The following is a 19749-nucleotide window of genomic DNA, read 5'->3' as shown; positions in this document are numbered from 1 at the left end:
GGGGGGGGGGGGGGGGGAGTGGGGATATACTAAAGATTTTAATCCTCATTTTACCTTTTTCTTCCCAATAAACGGTTCCCAGCACCCATCAGATGTTCTTTGTAAATACTTGCATCCTCAGAAGGTTGGGACAGGAACAGACAATATAATCGGTGGAAAACATTATATTACCCATTGATTTTCATCTTTGTATTTTGGATTGATGGATTGGTAATAAAGAAATCACATTAAACAAATAAAAAGTTAATAACTTCCACACTCAGAAACTATAAATAATCCAGATTTAGATTGAAAATCTAAATCAAATGGGCAGGTTTTACTATCATTATAATACAATAGCCAATAACAGAGACAATAAAATTCATGTTTTCAGGGACCAAAATAGAAATTAGAAGGGAAAAAAAAAACGATTTGGCAAAACCCAAATGCATTAAGTGTGGGTTGGGGGCAAGGGGGGTTATAATAATCAATCAATCCATTTAAGGAGCAAAACCATGAAACCTCACCTCAAAGTCCAACAGAATAAAGGAGAGATGACCTAAACGAAGCACCGGGTTCTGAAAATAATGAAATGAATGGGTTCAAGCATCACGCGTCACGGTCACAGAACATAAGCGTATCCCTTGGCACATTCAAATTTGAAGACATTGACAACGAAAGGGAAGAGAATAGAAGAAAGAGAAACTAGAGAGAACGAGAGTACCTGGGCAAATGATTACAGTTAGAGGTTTGTGTTTCAACCACTTCATTAGCTGTTTTGCATGAGAGAGAGAGAGAGAGAGAGAAGGTAATGGAGGAAAATGTGGTCGGGTGTAATGGGAAGAAGAGGGAGGGAGGGAAGAGAGAGTGGAGAAGGTGACGGGGACTCGGACCTGAAACGGATTTGAGGATTTGAGGGCGATTTTAACGAAGACACATAAAAAACCGAAGGAATGGCTAAGCTTCCAAGACACAACGTAGGCCATTGCCTAGTCTTTTCTTCTTTGCCCTTTTCAGTTTTTCCGCTCCAAAGCTGTTTTTCGATTTGAGAGTCTGGGACGACCTTTTTACTATGGCCCGTTTGCTTTGGGGCTTTGATGGGGTGCATTTTTGGGGTGGGAGAGTTGTACATATCTTTTTCAAAAGTATAGTAAAATTATGTGTTTTAGATATAATAGGGCGAGAAATACTCTAAAGAACATTAGGAGATAAGCTTTTCTCTTGATGTGGCTTTTGCCTAGGGATGTAAATGGATAATCAAAATTCAAACTTGCATTCGTATTCGTTAAAAGATATCCGGAATAAAATTTGAATTATCCAAAAAATATTATATGATCCAATTAAATAATCAATTAATGATTTTGAGGGTTTTTGAAGTTTAAACAGGTTCTAAAGAATGAGAAAAATAGTTAAAACAATTAAAGATGGATTAAGAGCAAATTACATTCACTGGGGGGAGGAATGTCCGGATTACACAAGCGAGAAAGTAAACAGATAGTTGAAAATCCAAATTTGATCCGCATCCATATTTATTTAGGGGGTATCCTATTCCGATCAGAAAATATCCAAATCCGAACACATTCGGTTCCAATTCAATCCATATTCGATCCATTTACATCCCTACAGTTTCACCCTCATCCCCTTTGAAAGTCTTACCAAATTGATGGGAATTTGTGGGGTAGAAAGTCATTGCAATTAATGACTATCTTTCTCCATTCATCTCTCTCTCTCTCAATTATGTGCTAACCAACCAAACAAGGTTGGGGTAAAAAAGTCTAACTTTCCTTTAACTTTACTTTTCCTACCTTTAACCCCACCAACATATGGGACCTAGTAGTCAACATTCCCACCCCAAACTCCCTTTTAAACAAACGAAACCATGGTTTTATCTTTCTATTACTTATATTACATGTTTTCAATGAAATCCTTAAAAATTATGATACAATAATTGATTTATGTGTATTTCTCTCATTCGGTATTTATATTCTTTATCACTTTATCTATCATTTTTGTATCATTCATCAATTTGATATAGACTAGGCATTGATACTGTTGTGGACCAATATTGATATAAAATCATGGCAAGAAAGGATGTCTTAGCACACAAGGTGAAAATAGAAGAACCGAAACCATGACGCAAGACTTCTTCTTATGATGGCACATTGACTATTGTGTAGGTTTCATATAGGTTTTTTTTTTTTTTTTTTTGTAAGAAGTTTCATATAGGTTTTTGAGTTAAATTCTTTAGGTTGAGAATTCTTGTGTTTCACTTTATTATTATTTTTCTTTTTCTATGACATTTGTATGTTTTTAACTAGTCTTTCTTCGCATATTTCAAATATTTTATACATATATATATATATATATATATTAACACTAACGAAATGTCCAATACAAACGCAGGCTATTGGGCTATACATGGTTGAGTTGAATAACATGTTTTGACATGGGGCATCATATTTTTATTTATTTTTTACATGGGTAAAACTTTTATCAAAACAATCTATTTTGACAAGTTTACCAAGGCAACCCGAATTTCTTGATAGGACTCAGAGTTTGTAAGTAGGCAGACCCCAATGCCTCTTTTTCACGTGTAAAACATCTACCCTGACAAAAATTTTCAAGTGACAAATAGAAATTAAAAAATCCAAGATTACGAGAATTGCATAATAGTTCTGGAGTAGCTTGGGCATGCATAGACATACATGAGGATAGGGTGTAAGTTTGGCCCTATAAACTTGAACTTGGACAGAACTTAGGTTGGCCTTTTCAACCCACAACAAGGGCAGAACTGGGCTGAAACCTTGGCTGTGCTTGGCCCGGCCTAGCTCGACCCTAATTTTGTATAATTATATATTAATTGTTACATATTACATTTTAGGCTTTAAGTCTTAGGATTTACTTTTTAAGAATGATTTTGATGATGTATCATTCTTTTTCCCCTTTTTAGTGCCACAAATTGTTTTGAAAAAAAGAAGGCCAACCAGGGTTAATCAGGGCTAACACAGCCCTAGCAAAAATCATGGTCAATTTGCCCTGATTAGGGTTAATTAGGGATAGGCTAGGTTTAGCTCGACAAAGTTGGGCCTTGGTTGAGATATCTCAGCGTGAACTTAGGGCCCAGTTAGGTTTAGCTAAGAGGACTAAGGGTTGGTTGGCCCAACCTAGCCCTTTTTCAACCGTACATGAGGATGCATGCTAAACACTAATGGTATTTAATTAAAGGAGATTTTTTTCTCAGGAGCACGGCCCTACACCAGCACCCTAGCCAATGAGAGTGCATACTCGAGCATCAACCAGGAAGGGCATGGTGGTCTTTCCACACCCCTTTATGTCTGGGCATAAACGCGCTTCCAGATAGAAAACACATCCTCTTGATTAAATTAGGCTATGAAGTTTGAAAAATAGCTAACCAAATGAGATAGTTTTCTATCTAATGTTCAAAATAACCACATCATCATATCATGTGGCACAATCAATGTATGTTGCTTTTGGTAACCTTATCGAAGCTGCCGTTCAAATGAGTTTTTCCCCACTTATTGAATGGACTGTGGTTTCAACAAAATATATATATATATATATATATATACTAGTAAGAAATATACGTGCAAATGCACGTGGGAACAAAAATGAGTAATATTAATTCAAAGTTTCATTTGTTCTCTTATGTTGAGAGAGAGAGAGAGAGAGAGAGAGAGAGAGTCGTGAAAATGCATGTGAGAACATAAATGAGTATGGCATCAAAGATTGTGAACAACCTAACTCCATTGGCAACCTGTAAAGAACCATAGTAACAATATTTTTTAGCCTCATAATCGCGAACAATAAATTTGGCATGAAGTATTTCACAACTCAAACAAAATACAGGAAGGGGAGGGAGCACGAAATAAGCATCAATAAAATAAATATATCCTTACAAGGATTGAGTTCATTAGGGAATAACCAAGGGAAGATAGGTGGGGGAAGTCCAGCCAATATGATAAAATTGAGAGTAGATTAATACTACAGGAAAAGAAAATGGCCAGAGAATATTAAATGAGTATTCATGAAGCACATACACGTTAAAGGTAATAGAGAGCATTTAATGAACAAAATGGAGAAATGAAAAACTCAAAAATAGAAAGCTTCAAAACAAAGTAAAACTTCTTAATTCAGTAAAACTGTATCTACTTACGTTGATTATTAGATATTGCACCCAATACAATCAAGAAAATTTCAAAAAATAACTGAAGAGCTCCAATACTTGAAACTCATAGATCGAAACAGATCTGCAGATCAAATTGGATCAGAAAACTTGCCTGCAACAAACCTCGGTCTTTGCAATGATGCACCATAAATCGACGGACTGAAGTTTGAAGAATTATAATAATAGTGAGCAATTAAAGTTTTAAGGAACTTATAATAAAGTGAAACCTCCAAATTATCTTCCACAAAAAAAGCAAACTCATCATCTGAACTGGGCCAGCAAGCCTCCAACCACTGCACCTATAAACCAACATTCCCTGTCCAATAATGCACAAACTTTAGGACTTGGGTTTTTAGGCCATTCTTGAAGTTCGATCGCAGAATTCTTTTGTTTTTGTATTTCCAGAATATGAGTGTGTGACTTGTTATATTTGATCATATTATAGTTTAGAGAGTGGTCTGTCATCTTGAGAGAGATGGTTTACTTGTAGATATTAATTCGGTATCTGAACACGAATATATGGAATAGATCAAGAAAAATTTGAACTATGATTCATACCTACCATTCAGACCTCGCGACCGGACTCTAAAAAAATTTCAATTTTCCAAGAGTTAAGCTTCTAGTTTCTTGAATTATCATTATATTTAGTTATAGTAATTAAATTTTAAAAGATTTACAAGATTTTTTATTTTTGGAAAAAATGGATGCATTAAAGATTTAGAGAAAGTGGAGGGTACCAAAAAAGAATAGAAACAATAAGGTATATGAAAAAAGTGATAATACAAGATTTACAAGATCTTTTATTTTTGGGAAAAATGGATGCATTAAAGATTTAGAGAAAGTGGAGGGTACCAAAAAAGAATAGAAACAATAAGGTATATGAAAAAAGTGATAATGAAAGATTTACAAGATCTTTTATTTTTGGGAAAAATGGATGCATTAAAGATTTAGAGAAAGTGGAGGGTACCAAAAAGAATAGAAACAATAAGGAATATGAAAAAAATGATAATGAAGAATTTAAGGTATTTAAATAAATAAGAAAAATAAAATAGTCCAAGGAAAAGAGTTTCAAAAGAAGAGAGAGAGAGAGAGAGAATCGTGAGAATTCTTTTGGTAGAAAGGGGGTTTAACCATATGAGAGTTGGAGATTATAGGGAAACTAATTTTTTTTTTTTAAATATTTTTTGTTGATAAAAAGAAGAGAGAGAGAGAGAATCGTGAGAATTCTTTTGGTAGAAAGGGGGTTTAACCGTATGAGAGTTTGGAGATTATAAGGAAACTAATTTTTTTTTTAAATATTTTTTGTTGATAAAGAAGTTAAACAAAATTAGAAAAGCAATTGAGAGGAGAGAATATAGAAATATATAGATTTGTTTTAGTAAAAATAGAAAGAGATAAAATATAGCAAGATAGTGAAGAGAGAAGTAAATTAATAAAGAAAGAATATAATAAAAGATAAGAGAGAGAGAGAGAGAGAGGGGGGAACGTGAGTGACAAATGTGGAAAATAAATATTTTTTGGTAGAAGGAAAAGAGTTTCAAAAGGAAAGTGGGAAAGTGGGAACAAAAAATATAGCAATATATAATTTTTTTTTTAGAAAGATATGGATTAATATAATATATATATATTTTTTAGAAAGATATGGATTAAAAGAGAGGAACGTGAGAGAGGGGAGGGAGAAATTTTAGAAAGATTTTTTTTTGTATTACGAAAACTCTTCAAAATATAGATTTTTTTCTTTTCTCTTAAAAAAGATATAGATTTTAAGAAAAAAAGAGACCAACTTAAGAGAACGTGTGAGAGGGGAGGAAGAAAAGGAAAGTGGGAAAAAAGGAGGGAGAGATAAGGAAAGAGATGTGATAGGAATAAAGAAACTAAAATTTAGAAAATATATAAATATTAAAAATATATATCAAAGGTACCAACAATATCGAAAAAATAAAAAGAATTGACTAAAAAGATAATGAAAAAGATGATGTATTTAAGTAAGAACAAAAAATATAGCAATATATAATTTTTTTTTTAGAAAGATATGGATTAAAAGAGAGGAACGTGAGAGAGGGGAGGGAGAAATTTTAGAAAGAATTTTTTTTGTATTATGAAAACTCTTCAAAATATAGATTTTTTTCTTTTCTCTTAAAAAAGATATAGATTTTAAGAAAAAAAGAGACCAACTTAAGAGAACGTGTGAGAGGGGAGGAAGAAAAGGAAAGTGGGAAAAAAGGAGGGAGAGATAAGGAAAGGGATGTGATAGGAATAAAGAAACTAAAATTTAGAAAATATATAAATATTAAAAATATATATAAAGGGTACCAACAATATCGAAAAAATAAAAAGAATTGACTAAAAAGATAATGAAAAAGATGATGTATTTAAATAAGTAAGAGGGGTAAAAAAGTCAAAGAAAAGATTAGCCACGAAACATGAGTACGTACTTTTATATAATAGTATGATATAAGTGCACTATAGACCTTCATCTCCTATCCAACTGCTTTGTTTATGATTATCCACCATACATGACCATACGCAAAACCCTTCCCCATACTATATATATATATATATATATATGAATTCTACATTTACAACAAGGATGACATGACATGACATGCATGCTACATATTTGTGATCCTGTGTACTATTATGGGAGTTGAGAACTTGAAATCCCTTGCACATACGTTTCAAGTGCCAACATCTGTTTCACTTATTGCCATTTAAAGGGTGAAGATGAATATTTATGAAAACAAAAGTGACAAACATTTGCAAATGAAGCTACATGTACAAACATGCAGAGGATATGAACTCCTATTATGGGAAAAAGAATGCTATCCGATCTTGCAACCCTATGACAATAGGTGGTGAAATGACCATAGTCGATGCTAGTGTCCATGCTGTTATCAGCTTGCAAATTATTGCAGGAATCACTTGACCAGCCAGCAATCTCTCTCCCATTAGTTATATGGTGTGACACCGGATCCTCTATTGGACATAGGAGAATCACTACTCTCATGCAACGTTAGGTAACTGACATGTATCATAACATAGCAAATGTGAAACCACCAACCTCTTCCTCTTAATCTCTCGGTTTTTAGGTTTTTTTTCCCCCCCTCTCTCTCTCTTAATTCACAGCTTAAGTGGGATTTGGGACCCACTAATTGGTACATTTTTCTTTCTTCCTTGTCTCGTCATCTTCTCCTAGAACTTGAAAGGTAAGCTTAAGCTAAAATAGTGTTTATTTTCAATCGTAACCAACCCTTACAGCGATCAGCCTTTACCGGCTAGACTGAGGAGAGGAGGAAAAAGGAGGAACAAAAGACCGGCACTTTTAGGCTTGTGGTATAATCTCCCTTTTTGGATTGAGTGGTGAGCGAGATGCACGAAAGCCGTTACTCGTTGCTTTTCGCCTTTGTTGGGGTTCTTTGGAACTATCCAACGTTTGCCTTCTTCACCAAACATTTCTATTTTGCCATATTTCTTTAGATTGAAGATCAAACATCCAACCATTATCATATATTATCCCTCAAAAACCCGGCTTAGGAGAGGAGTCTGACTGCAGGAGTTTTTTTGCCTCTTTTACTAAAAATACTAAAAGAGGCCTTTCTCTTTGATCAAGCTGACGGGCCGGTTGCTCCCCCTGTCCCCACCCTTCCCCCTTCTCTGCAATCCCACTCCAGTCCAGCCTTGCATCCACCCCCACACCCCCCCACCCCAAAAAAAAAGGGATTTTATTTATTTCGATTTCAAAGAAAAGGAGCTCGAAGAAAACACGCAGTCGCCAAGACAGAAAGAATTAAAACAGGAACAAGCAATAGCCAAAGAAGGCTGGGGAGGTTGGGAATTTTTTCCATTCTTTGTTTTGTCAGTTCTTAGAAAGCTACTGCTATTGTAGCTGGGGAGATTTTTTGAAATGGGGTAGGGTGAAGCTAATTCGAGTTCTTTATTTTAAGTTTATGGCAAACTTTTCTCTTCTCTGGCTCACGTTTTGTATGAGACTTGGGAATGCTTGGACTTTAGATCTGTTATTTGGTAATGATGAGGCTGTGAAGCTGTAGAATTTTTGGCTATTCTTTTTCACACCATTTTGCTCTATTTGGGGAAAAAAATGTAGTTCATCATCCTTTCGGCATAGAAGGAGGCGGGATTGCAGGGCTGGACGGGAGTGGGATTGCAGGAAGTGGCGGCTACAGGGGAGGGAGGAAAGGGGGTAGGCTGGACAGGGTTGGAGTTACACGGAAGAGAATGGCAGGGACAGGGGAGCAAAGTAGGTTCCCAAAAGGAGAAAGACATAGAAGACTAACTGTCGTTTGATAACTTTAAAAACGGCAGAAACATAAATTTCCATTTTTAGAAACATAAATAGAATTGAAGGTGTTTGATAAGTCATGTTTTTAGAAGTTGATGATAACTAGTGAAAGAATTGTTACAAGTCGTTTTCAGAAACGATGAAACAAGTTGAACTTGTTTTATTAAACGCTTTTTGCTCCGTTTCTACTATTTCTGAAAACAGAAACGGCAAAAATGCGTTTCTTGAAACGTTATCAAACGGGCCCTAAGAGATGGAAAACGAAAGTAGGTAACAATTAATAAGTGGTTTCACTTGGTTGTAGCTTCAAAAAAACAGAAAAAAAAATTTTAAGAGAATAGAGAAAGAGGTTGTCGGTTTCACATACATTACGTGTCAGTTACCTGTCGTTGCAGGTTTCCAGGAGAGGATCCGGACTTATATGGTATGGTTTGTCCTGTCTTTTATCATTTACCTCTCCATGGCTATGGACTCTGGGATTTAAATCTGTTGTTATTCCTCATCTTGCTTTTTTTGTGTCATTTTACCTATAGAAGGCGATAAGCGGCAATGTTAAGATAGACGATTTAGATCTAGAGAGAGAGAAAATGTTACCATCAAAACCGGTTTAGGAACTCTTAAATCGGAACGAACAGACCATTCATCCATCCCAATATAAGAGACAAATTTGAACTCTCCTCTCTAGCACGAAAGCTCTGTGTCTCAGCTCTTCTCTTAGTTACCTCTCTTCCTCTCTCTGTCTCTCTGATCGACAGCCTTCTTGCAACCTAATAACGCAGTGTTAATCAGAGAATAGCCATCTGATTCCACATTAAATCTCTAACATCGACCCATTACAACTCGATTCGTCAACCTGAGAATCGATTGGTTGATCAGAGTTTCTGGAGTGGTTTGTCAGAGAATATCCACCTTTAAGATCCTAATGTATGCTGTGCGTTTGTACCTCAAAGCTTCTCCGGTCAAGCGGGTCGACTTGGCCGATTTTGTATGCCGAGAGCCGCTTTTTGCAGGTGGGTAATGTTGGGGCTGTTATGAGGTCGAATTTGGAGACTTACAGAGGGATGACGTACGATGGTTAGTACGTAACACACTTCACGCAGCTGCAATTTTGTTCCCGGAGGGGGAGCTCTTCGGATTATCCTTTGCTCACACAAGATGGTATGCATTTATTTCACTTTGCCAACCAAGTTTTTGAGTTTTTGAATAATTTAGTTTTGTGGGTCTTTTGTGGGTCCCTACCTGATGATGCTTCCAAAATGGGTTTGATTTTTCACTTCATATGCTTATTTGCTGCTCTGGGTTAAGGTGTTCTTTGGGAAAATGGGAAACGGATGATTGTACTTCACTTAACAAAGTTGATTTAAAAAATGTAAAATAAATCAAATTTAAAGAAGGGTTCCTTCCAGTTCTACCTTATTAATTTCTCACAAAGTTATTTCCATTGTCATTCCAAAATCATGTAGATTAATCTGCAAAAATTTAGGCTAGCAAGTCTCTTAAAAGAGATCTAATATACCTTTAGGAGGGAGGTTTCTTCTCAGCTCGCTTGAGCACATATTGAACATTTCTTCATGGCATGGGGTCCAAGATATAGTTTTTAGACTAAAAGAAAAAAGAAAGAAAATATATATATATATATATATAGAAAAGAACTTTAAGATCCTAATGTGGGAGATTGCCGTGAAAAAAGTGAATAACTCAAAGATGTTAGCAAGGAGGGATGCCTCTTTTACCTCTAAGGTGCCCCACTTATGCTATTTCACTTCACATTAAATCTTCTCTTGCACAGAAGTTCTCTTATTTTTTTTGGTGATCATGGGTTTTTTGCAGACCACAGTTCACCAATTGTGCTAAGCAATTATTAAAAATAGCAGCCAAGGAAGCTCTCTGTTCGATTGCAAGAAGGTTGTTGATGAGAGAGAGAGAGAGAGAGCTGAGACAGAGAGAGAGAGAGGAGAGAGTTCAAATTTGTCTCTTGTATTGAGATAAATGAATGATCGATTTGAGAGAGAGAGAGAGAGAGAGAGCTGAGACAGAGAGAGAGAGAGAGGAGAGTTTGTATTGAGATAAATGAATGATCGATTTGACTCGATTTAAGAGCTCCTAAATCTGTTTTAGTGGTAGTATATTTTCTCTTGAGATCTATATTGTCTACCTCAACATTGTCACTTGTTGCCTTATGCAGGTAGATCAACACGAGAAAATAGCAAGATGATGAATTACAGAGGATTTAAATCTATAGAAGGATCTATATGGTCTATTTTATCACGACCGAAACTCGACATGTAGATTCTGAAGATTTTAAGCAATCGTCACCCTGGGCGGTACTAAGCCCCACCATGTGTACGTGGTACGGTTTATCCTACTCGGTCGGAAAGTTATGTCCACTCGTTTTGGCTGATGGGCTGAGTCAAACTCCTCCATTACATCCTGGACTCCTCCCCACTCTTCACCGTTCACTGGCCCATTTCCTTCCATGGTGGGCCTCCTGATGCGGCCCTCATCTCTCTCTCCACCTTCGTCACTTCATCCATGATACAAAGGGCCCAGTGCCGTTTTTCCATTTATGAACGACTCACAGTTACAGCTTTCAACTCCCGTCTTCATCAATCTTATGTTTATGTACCTACCCCATCATCGTAATTCTTAGGGTAACTCCCTCTAACTCTTACAGCACTGTCCGTTCCCCCACCCTCTCTCTCTCTCTCTCTAGTCCTCTTCTATAAATAGGAAATGGCACCAACATACATAAGACAAATATCACTCAAGAGAGTGATACTTAAGAGCTTGATTCCTTGCTTCCTCACTCCTCACTAGGACGGTGTGTGGTGTAGGTAAATACTTCAAAAATATCCTATATTATAATGAAGCTCTGCATCAGCACGGTCCGTCCCTGCACCTTCCCAACACCCAAATGCGTGTCCTTCTCTGTACGGTGCAGTACCGCAAGGCCCGTCACGCAAATGCCCAAACCGGCTAGGCTTGGCAAAAGGTGGACAGAGTACCAAGGGGTCCAAAACTGGCAGGGCTTGCTTGACCCACTCGACGATGACCTACGTAACGAGATCATCCGCTACGGCAAGTTCGTAGAGGCCACTTATAAAGCCTTCGACTTCGACCCTTCTTCTCCTTCTTACGCCACGTGCCGGTTCCCCAAACTCTCTCTCTTCGACCACTGTGGTCTCCCCAGCACCGGTTACCGGCTCACCAAGAACCTGCACGCCACGTCTGGGATTCGGCTGCCACGTTGGATAGACAAGGCTCCCAACTGGATGTCCAACCGGACCAGCTGGATTGGTTATGTGGCGGTCTGTCAGGACCAAGACGAGATAGCCCGGCTTGGCCGTCGTGACGTGGTGGTCGCCTATAGAGGGACTGCTACTTGTCTGGAGTGGCTTGAGAATCTACGTTCCACGTTGACACAACTCCCTGGTACAACCAATGTGGGCCTCCACGATGAGCCCGAGCCCATGGTGGGGAGGGGATTTCTTAACCTCTATATGTCCGGAACTGCAGAGTACCGTAGCTTGCGGGATGAGGTGAGGGAAGAGATTGGTCGTCTCATCCAATCCTACGGCGACGAGCCTCTCAGCTTAACCATCACCGGACACAGCCTAGGTGCGGCACTTGCGACTATTACTGCCTACGATATAACCACCACCTTCCGTCATCCACCGTTGGTGACAGTCATCTCCTTTGGCGCCCCACGTGTTGGTAACCGTAGCTTCAAATGCCACGTGGAAAAATCAGGAAGCAAGATACTACGTATAGTAAACTCAGAAGACCTCATCACAAAAGTCCCCGGCTTTGTCATCGATGAGGTGTCAAGCAGAGATGCCATCCAAGTGGCAAGATTCCCAAGCTGGTTACAGACACAATGGGTTTATGCTGACGTGGGCACGGAGCTCCGAGTCAGCAGCAGAGATTCGCCATATTTGAGTGGACCCACAGCCAATGTTGCCACATGTCACGAGCTGGATACTTATCTCCACTTGGTAAATGGCTTCGTGAGCTCACAGTGCCCGTTTCGGACAACACAACAGCCACCGATCACAAAGTTAGTTGGGTAAAGGTCAAGGATGCGTATTGTTATCCTTTAAAAAATGGACACCAATTGTCTTATACCAGAAGGCTAATATGCACCCAAGGCGTTGACTACAAATAGTCTTCCATGCGGCAGCAGAAGCCAAAGCTCGATAATCCGGGCTCCACGTAATGAGGCGAATTCTTTGAAGATGAAATGACATGACTAACCCTACTTCGTCTTTTTATTTTGTCAAGTGCCATTCCGCCGCCGACCAATTTTGGGAAAGGGAATGACCAACTCCAGCATCGTCGATCTTGGTGTCTATTATCTTTATTTTGAGGAGCTGAGGACCGAAAAGGAATCATCTGTTTTAAGCGATTGGATTTTGTACACAAAATTTGTTGGGTTTTCTTTTCCGCCACTTTGTCTGGTGAATTAAAATACTTCACCATTGGCCACATGATAATTCATGAGTTTGTTCATATAATAGATAGCCAAGTAAACATCTCATTGTTATAATTCAGCTTAAAATAAATAGAAAAAATAGTTAAAATTATAAAAGAATTCCTTCTTTTTTTTTTTTTTATGAGAGAGAGAATCAGAGTTCAAGCAACTTTTTTTTACATATACTTTGGATTAAAATGTGGCTATTGAGATGTATCTGGGATTTTCTATCACATGGATTAACTCATGTATCGTCAAATAGCAAATAATGAAACATTATATTTCATTACACCTAGTAATGCCTAGGACCCAAATTTGTTTCACATATACTTTGGATTAAAATGTGGCTATTGAGATGTATCTGGGATTTTCTATCACATGGATTAACTCATGTATCGTCAAATAGCAAATAATGAATCATTATATTTCATTACACCTAGTAATGCCTAGGACCCAAATTTGTTTCAAAGGCAAATCAATTTTTTTTTGTTACAATATATAATCTGATTAAAAGATGATTCAAAATAACTTAATTAATTGAATTAAATATGTTGACTTTATTTAAATGGGGCTATGATAAGTTTCTTTTGCAGTAAAATAAATAAATAAATAAATACATATTTAAAACCAAATAACCTTTCCCTTGTTATGGTCTAAAAAGTCTGAAGACCAAGTGCCTTTTTCTTTTATTTTTTGGGTGAACGTTATGGGAGCATGATGGTGACGATCAATACCTCAGTTACATAGACCACGCACCCTGCCGTTAAATTTTTTTTCCCGGGAGTGTAGCTCCTACATCATCACCTTTGTGTCTGTCTATCTCCTTCTCCCTGTAAAATGGTATCCTTGTTCCCTATGGATTGAACCATATAAAGAACACTCATTCAGTCTTGTACAGGTGTCGGAGCTATGCTTCCAGACAAAAACATCTTCCCAGTGTAAATATCTTTGTTTTGGTTCAAAGAATGTATAATCCTAACTCCCAAGTAAAGAGAAAGGACAAATCAAGGTCCCTGTAGATGGAAAGAGACTGAAAGAGACCTTAGATCAGTCCATTCGTTTTTAACTTTCGGTTGTCTAGATGAACCTAATATGAGAAGAAAACAGATTGGACTAACTCTTTGATTTCATTACAGTTAGTTCTAGTTTACCATTAATCCTTAATACAGACGATCGAAGAGCCAGTCTAGGATTTTAGTCATCTTGATATTTCCTGGGATTGTCTAAATGAACCTAATCTAACCTGTGGATTAAGAAGTAAATTAAAAAAAAAAAAATGAAAAAGTCAAGAAATCCACTCAAACCCTTTGATTCTATCACTAATTAATGTTTGTTAACAAATCCTAAATAGTGATAATCCCGAGGGTGTAACTCGGTTGGCAAAGGAGTGTGCCTAAATCTACATGCATCCTAAGTTCGACTCCCCATAGACCCTTGGGGCTAGCCCCACAGTTTCTGTGGTTCTCATAAGATTCGATGCTTACATGATGTGCGTGTTAGGGAGAATTGTCGGGCCGAAGGTCTGGACACCCTCATTAGGAAAAAAAAAAGTGAAAAAGAGCCATCTATGGAGTTGGAATGAGGCTGAAGTAGACCTCACTTCAATCACTCGATTCATGTTCCTGAGATTGTCTAGATTAACCTAATGATCTACACTTCAAATCAAATGATCATATAGAAGTTTCTTAATCTAATTTTTCTATCAAATCCAAGCATAAACTTTGATGCTGGCAATTGCTGAATCTACTGTGTTTTTATTTCCAAATTATTTGTAAAGTTCATGTAATGGAAGGGTCATGGATTTCAAATTCTTCTATGAGTTACACAAGTCAAATGGCTGCTACAACCACAGTCCCCAGTTCACACTCACAATCCCCCAAAGCTAACTAGTGGGGTTGGTCTAATTCCACAACAAAAAATGTGTTTTTCTTTTGAGAGATACATGTACGTCTTCATGAATTGCAAGAGAGGTCTCATTTTTAGCATGCAAATGATTGAAATCTACCCCTAGAAAACGATATCATCAGCTCATTAAGTCAAAGATACTGATTTGGTTTGAGGGAAAGGGGCCAATCAGAAACACAAAGTTGGAGTAAAAAATACTTCAACTGCAATTGGAGTTGACTATAGAAAAGACCTGATATTGACCATTCAAATTAATTTCGTCCTTTAGTGCAGTCCATAGTTATCAATTCGGCCGAATAATTCGCGTCGAATCGAATTTTTTCGAATTTTATCAAAAATTCGGATCGAATCCGAATTAAAAATAAAATTCTTTAAAATTCATGACTTTTTCCAAAATGAATATAAATCGCGAATAATTCGGACCGAATCCGAATTAAACCGAATTATTCGGTCCATTTAAACATTATTTAAAAAAAAAAACCAAAAATAAAAAATAAAAAAATAAAAAAACAATTAAAAAAAAAAAAAAACCCCAATAAGATTTTTTGACCGCTTTTTTGACCGAATCCTTAAATTAATCGTCCGAATTATTCCGAATAATTCTCCGTCCGAATAATTCCCGAATCCGAATTTGTTAACTATGGTGCAGTCTACATTAACCCAAGGAACAACAAGCATGGCATGAGGAGTTAAGTGAGAGAAAATACTCTTGATGGGGATATCAAAGTGTACAGACGCAAGAAGAAGAAGAAGAAGCAGCCATCTTTGTGACTGAAAGAATAGAAAGAAGAAGATCTTGTGGGCCCCAAGCTCGATCCAGATTTTAGAAGATCTTAGAAGATTTTAGAAGATCTTGTGGGTCCCAAGATCGATCCAGATTTTTAGAAGATCTTGGAAGATTTTGTGGATCCCACCAAATCTTATTTGGTCCCAAGATCGATCCAGATTTTTAGAATATCTTGGAAGATTTTGTGGACCCCACCAAATCTTATTTGATTCTAGTACTTTGCTTTAAATCTAGTGATATTTGATTGTCTTACACAATTAGGAAACTAGGATTTCTTTATATTGATCTATTAGGTAGTTTTTATTTCATGCAATTGAGTTTCTAAGTATCTTTTTATTTTTGGAAGTTTACTCTCTTTAAGTGTAGGGCAATTGGCCATTGTTCATGTTCAATTTAATGAAGAATATTGAAAAGAAGAATAAACCCTCAAACCCCTCATGGTTCTCTCTCTCTCTCGTTCTCTCATCTTTCTCTCTCGCCTCTTTCCTCCCTTACTCTTTCGGCTCTCTCTTCTCTCAATCTTCTTGTCTCGCCTCCCTCTCTTTCTTTTGTCTTATTGTTTTTTTTTTCTGCTGCTGCGTTATATTGCTGCACCTGCTGCTGCGTTATACTGCTGCACCTGCTGCTGCGTTATACTGCTGCACCTGCTATTGCGTTATACTGCTGCACCTGCTGCTGCGTTATTACTGCTGCACCTGCTGCTGCGTTATTATTGTTGCACCTGCTGCCTTACCCCACTGCTGCTGCAACATAATTCTACCGGTACAAAACTGCTCTGCTGCAACTGCTGCCTCTACCTCACTGCTGCTGCTACGTACTACTGCCGTTACAATACTGCTGCCGCTGCACACTGCTGCCTTTACATCACTGCTGCTACTCTCTCTCTACAATTGGCTGCGTGTATCTTCTTAAAAAAAAAGTGGACTACAACCTCCTTATTTTGGAGAACCTGGATTTCTTTTTCTCTCCTCATATCTGAATAACAGTGTGGTAAAGTACTAAACTAAATCCTCTCCACCTCCCTAAATCCCTATTACATATATTGCAACCCATTGACGTTGAAGTCTGCCCTTGCCCTTTGTTTATGCCTATTTTATCGATTGTTGCATATCTAATTTGGGTGTCTAGATGGATTTGTGCTGAACCTAATATTCATATGTCGTTTGTTCCCTTCCCCATGTCCCCACTTGAAACTTGAGTAAGAATTTATGTGTTTTTCCGTCTAGATTAATATTGCTTTTTGGTTACTTTGTTTATTAGTCTCGCTTTATCTTGCATGCTTAATCGTGTTTGCTGAGATTCTTTGGTCTTATTTACCTAAGCCCCTTGAGTTAACCTACCTAGTTAATTAATCTTGTAGGAGACCTAGTCATCTAGGAACCCCTCCTACATCATCTTGGTATCAGAGCATGGTTTTGTCTAGGTTGAGGGTAATTAAGTACTGTTGTCCCTTGTTTACATGTCTTATCTTTTGAGGTCTAGTCTCCGTCACCATTTGTCCGTGGTCGAATCTAAGCTAAGAGAGCGATACCATAGATTAGAGGACACCCTTTTCTTTCTTAAATTGGCGGGGCCAAATAGCATTGGATGTTATTCCCTCCAAAAGCATATACTCGAGAGGGAGATTTCTGACCTCAAGATTGAAAGGGCTAACTACTTATCTCAATTGGAGATCTTGAGTAGACCTTGAGTCTTTGGTGGCAACCGTACCTTTGGCTGCCCATCTCCTTATGTTCACTCGTAGTGGTAGAGCATACCAGGATATGTCTGACCCTCCTAGCACCGCCACTCAGTCGGAGCAATTGGCTGAATTCATGAAAGCCGTTCAAACCATACATGAAACACAAACTATCCATCTCTAAGCCCTTACCGATAAGTTGGCTGCCCTCGAGACAAGTGCCCAAACCCCTGATGGACGGTAAGGCCGTAACATAACTGGCACTGAACCTAGGGGCAGAAGTCCTAACCCTGAGGAAGTAAACGAAAATAACCAGACTAACGGTTATGACCAGATAGGGGATAACTTCCAAGGACTAAGGCGTGGTAGGGATCAGGGTAGGGGTTGAGGCCCACCGCCAAGACGCAAAACCCAATATGGAGATGATGAGGGCTATGAGCACCATGATAGGGGCTTTGATGTCAGACGGATGATTAAGGTAGATGCCCCTACCTACGATGGTCAAATTGATGCTAGGATCCTTCTGGATTGGATCAAGCAGATGGATAGGTACTTCGATTTCTATGATATGCCAGAGGAAGTCCGCTACTGGTTTGCTAAGTTCAAGCTTATTGGAGCTTCCCAGGACTTCTAGACAGACCTAGAGTACCAGGAGGACCACCTAGGACTTGAGCCAATCACCACCTGGGTAGAGATGCAAGAGCGGCTCAAGAGGAAATTTTTGCCTATCACTTATAGGCTCCAGTTGTTAAATGAAATGAATACCCTGAAGCAAGGGAAGTTGACTGCGACCGAGTACATGAGCAAGTTCAATGAATTAAAAATTAGAAGCCGTATTCGGGAGGATGTTGAGCAGACACTATCCAGATTCCTTACCGGGCTCAACTCTGAAATTCAGTCTCGTATGGCACCCCACCTGGTGCGAGAAATTCCACAGGCCTTCAGGATAGCCCTTGAGGTGGAATCCTCCATGAGAACTTATTCTCAGAGGAAGAGCTTCCAAGCTGGGGAGTCCTAATTTAGAAAACCACCCCAAGGCTCAACTGGATTCCCAAAACCCCCTGCTGCACCACAGCGTCAATTTAACAAGGGTAAAGGAATTTTGGGAGAAGCACCCAAGAGTAGCAGGCAACAACAGTGCTTCAAGTGTCGTGGGTTTGGTCACTTCTCCAGAAAGTGTCCCAATAGGAATCTTTATGTAGGAGAGCAGACCCCTGAGGAAAGTAACCAAGAGGGTTTTCAGAACCATGAGTATGAGGACCATAGGCCAGATGAGACCATATCTGATGAGGACACCGAGGAGGCCGGTGACCTCAAGCTCAGCATTGTGCGTTGCATGGTCTCACAACCTAAGAATAGCGACGATTGGCGACGAACTAATATTTTCATCACCTACACATGTCATCAAGGCAAGAACTGCCACGTCGCCATAGACAGCAGGAGTTACATGAATGTGGTCGCCAAGAGCGTTGTTGCTCGAATGGGCCTCAAACCTGAACCCCACCCCAAGCCTTACAAGGTTGCCTGGGTTGATCAGTCCACCATTCCCGTAAATCTGAGGTGTCTAGTTCCCCTACACTTTGCAGGATATGAGGATCGAGTGTGGTGTGATGTCCTAGAGATGGATGTTGCCCACATCATTCTAGGTAGGCCCTGATTATATGACCGGGATGTCACCAATTACGGGAAGTCTAACACCTATGTCTTTAAGTTCAAAGGGAAAAATATCAAACTGACACCCAGTCCCCCTAGGGAAGTTAAGGTTCCAGAACACAAGGGAAGTACATCCAAACACGCCCCCACCAAAACACTCAACATTTTAAATCAACAACAATTTGAAGGAGAGTGTCACGAGTCAGGGGTGATTTATGCTCTAGTTGCCGTACAGAGTAATACCGATAGGTCACGCTTATTCACTGAGGCTCCTAGAGAAGTGCAACCCTTGTTGAGGAAATTCGAGAGACTATTCCCTGAGGAACTACCTGATGAGTTACCGCCCATGCGTGACATCCAACATGCTATTGACTTAGTTCCAGGATCCTCTCTCCCGAACTTACCCCATTACCGAATGAATCCCAAACAACACGCCGAACTCAAACGGCAAGTGGATGAACTGTTGCAAAAGGGATTCATTAGGGAAAGCCTTAGCCCGTGTGCTGTACCTGCCTTGCTCACGCCAAAGAAAGATGGCACTTAGCGTATGTGTGTTGATAGTAGGGCCATCAATAAGATCACCATCAAGTATAGGTTCCCTATCCCTAGGCTTGATGACATGTTGGATATGATGGCCAACTCTTCGATCTTTTCGAAGATTGATCTCAAGAGCGGGTACCACCAGATTAGGGTCAGGCCTGGAGATGAGTGGAAGACAGCCTTCAAGACGATGGATGGCCTCTTTGAGTGGTTAGTCATGCCTTTTGGCTTGTCAAATGCACTTAGCACT

At 38.8% G+C, this 19749-nt stretch overlaps 2 protein-coding genes across 4 annotated transcripts in view; one reads left to right on the top strand and one right to left on the bottom strand.

Moving 5' to 3' along the window:
- The window catches only part of LOC122086170, a 5691-nt gene extending 4682 nt beyond the window's left edge, over positions 1 to 1009 (bottom strand). Inside the window, exons 1-2 of one of the 3 annotated variants that reach the window (XM_042654901.1) lie at positions 704 to 1009; positions 507 to 557 (exon numbers count right to left, since the gene is read on the bottom strand). The gene's annotated coding sequence lies outside the window, so the exon portion shown is untranslated. Of the gene's footprint in view, positions 1 to 506 lie in introns of all 3 variants that reach the window. The other 2 variants (XM_042654903.1, XM_042654902.1) reach the window with 2 other exon arrangements.
- A 7935-nt stretch (positions 1010 to 8944) lies between these two features.
- Positions 8945 to 12960, top strand: LOC122085487 (phospholipase A(1) DAD1, chloroplastic-like). The gene is made up of 2 exons (XM_042653940.1): positions 8945 to 9623; positions 10296 to 12960. The coding sequence occupies exon 2, from the start codon at positions 11330 to 11332 to the stop codon at positions 12533 to 12535; it is 1206 nt and encodes a 401-aa protein (XP_042509874.1). The 5' UTR covers positions 8945 to 9623; positions 10296 to 11329; the 3' UTR covers positions 12536 to 12960.
- The last annotated feature ends 6789 nt before the right edge of the window (positions 12961 to 19749 follow it).

The sequence above is a fragment of the Macadamia integrifolia genome, chromosome 8 (genome assembly GCF_013358625.1).
Source record: "Macadamia integrifolia cultivar HAES 741 chromosome 8, SCU_Mint_v3, whole genome shotgun sequence".
NCBI classification, from domain to species: Eukaryota; Viridiplantae; Streptophyta; class Magnoliopsida; order Proteales; family Proteaceae; genus Macadamia; species Macadamia integrifolia.
Note: the sequence above shows the minus strand (reverse complement) of the source record. Positions and strands in the feature narration are given on the sequence as shown.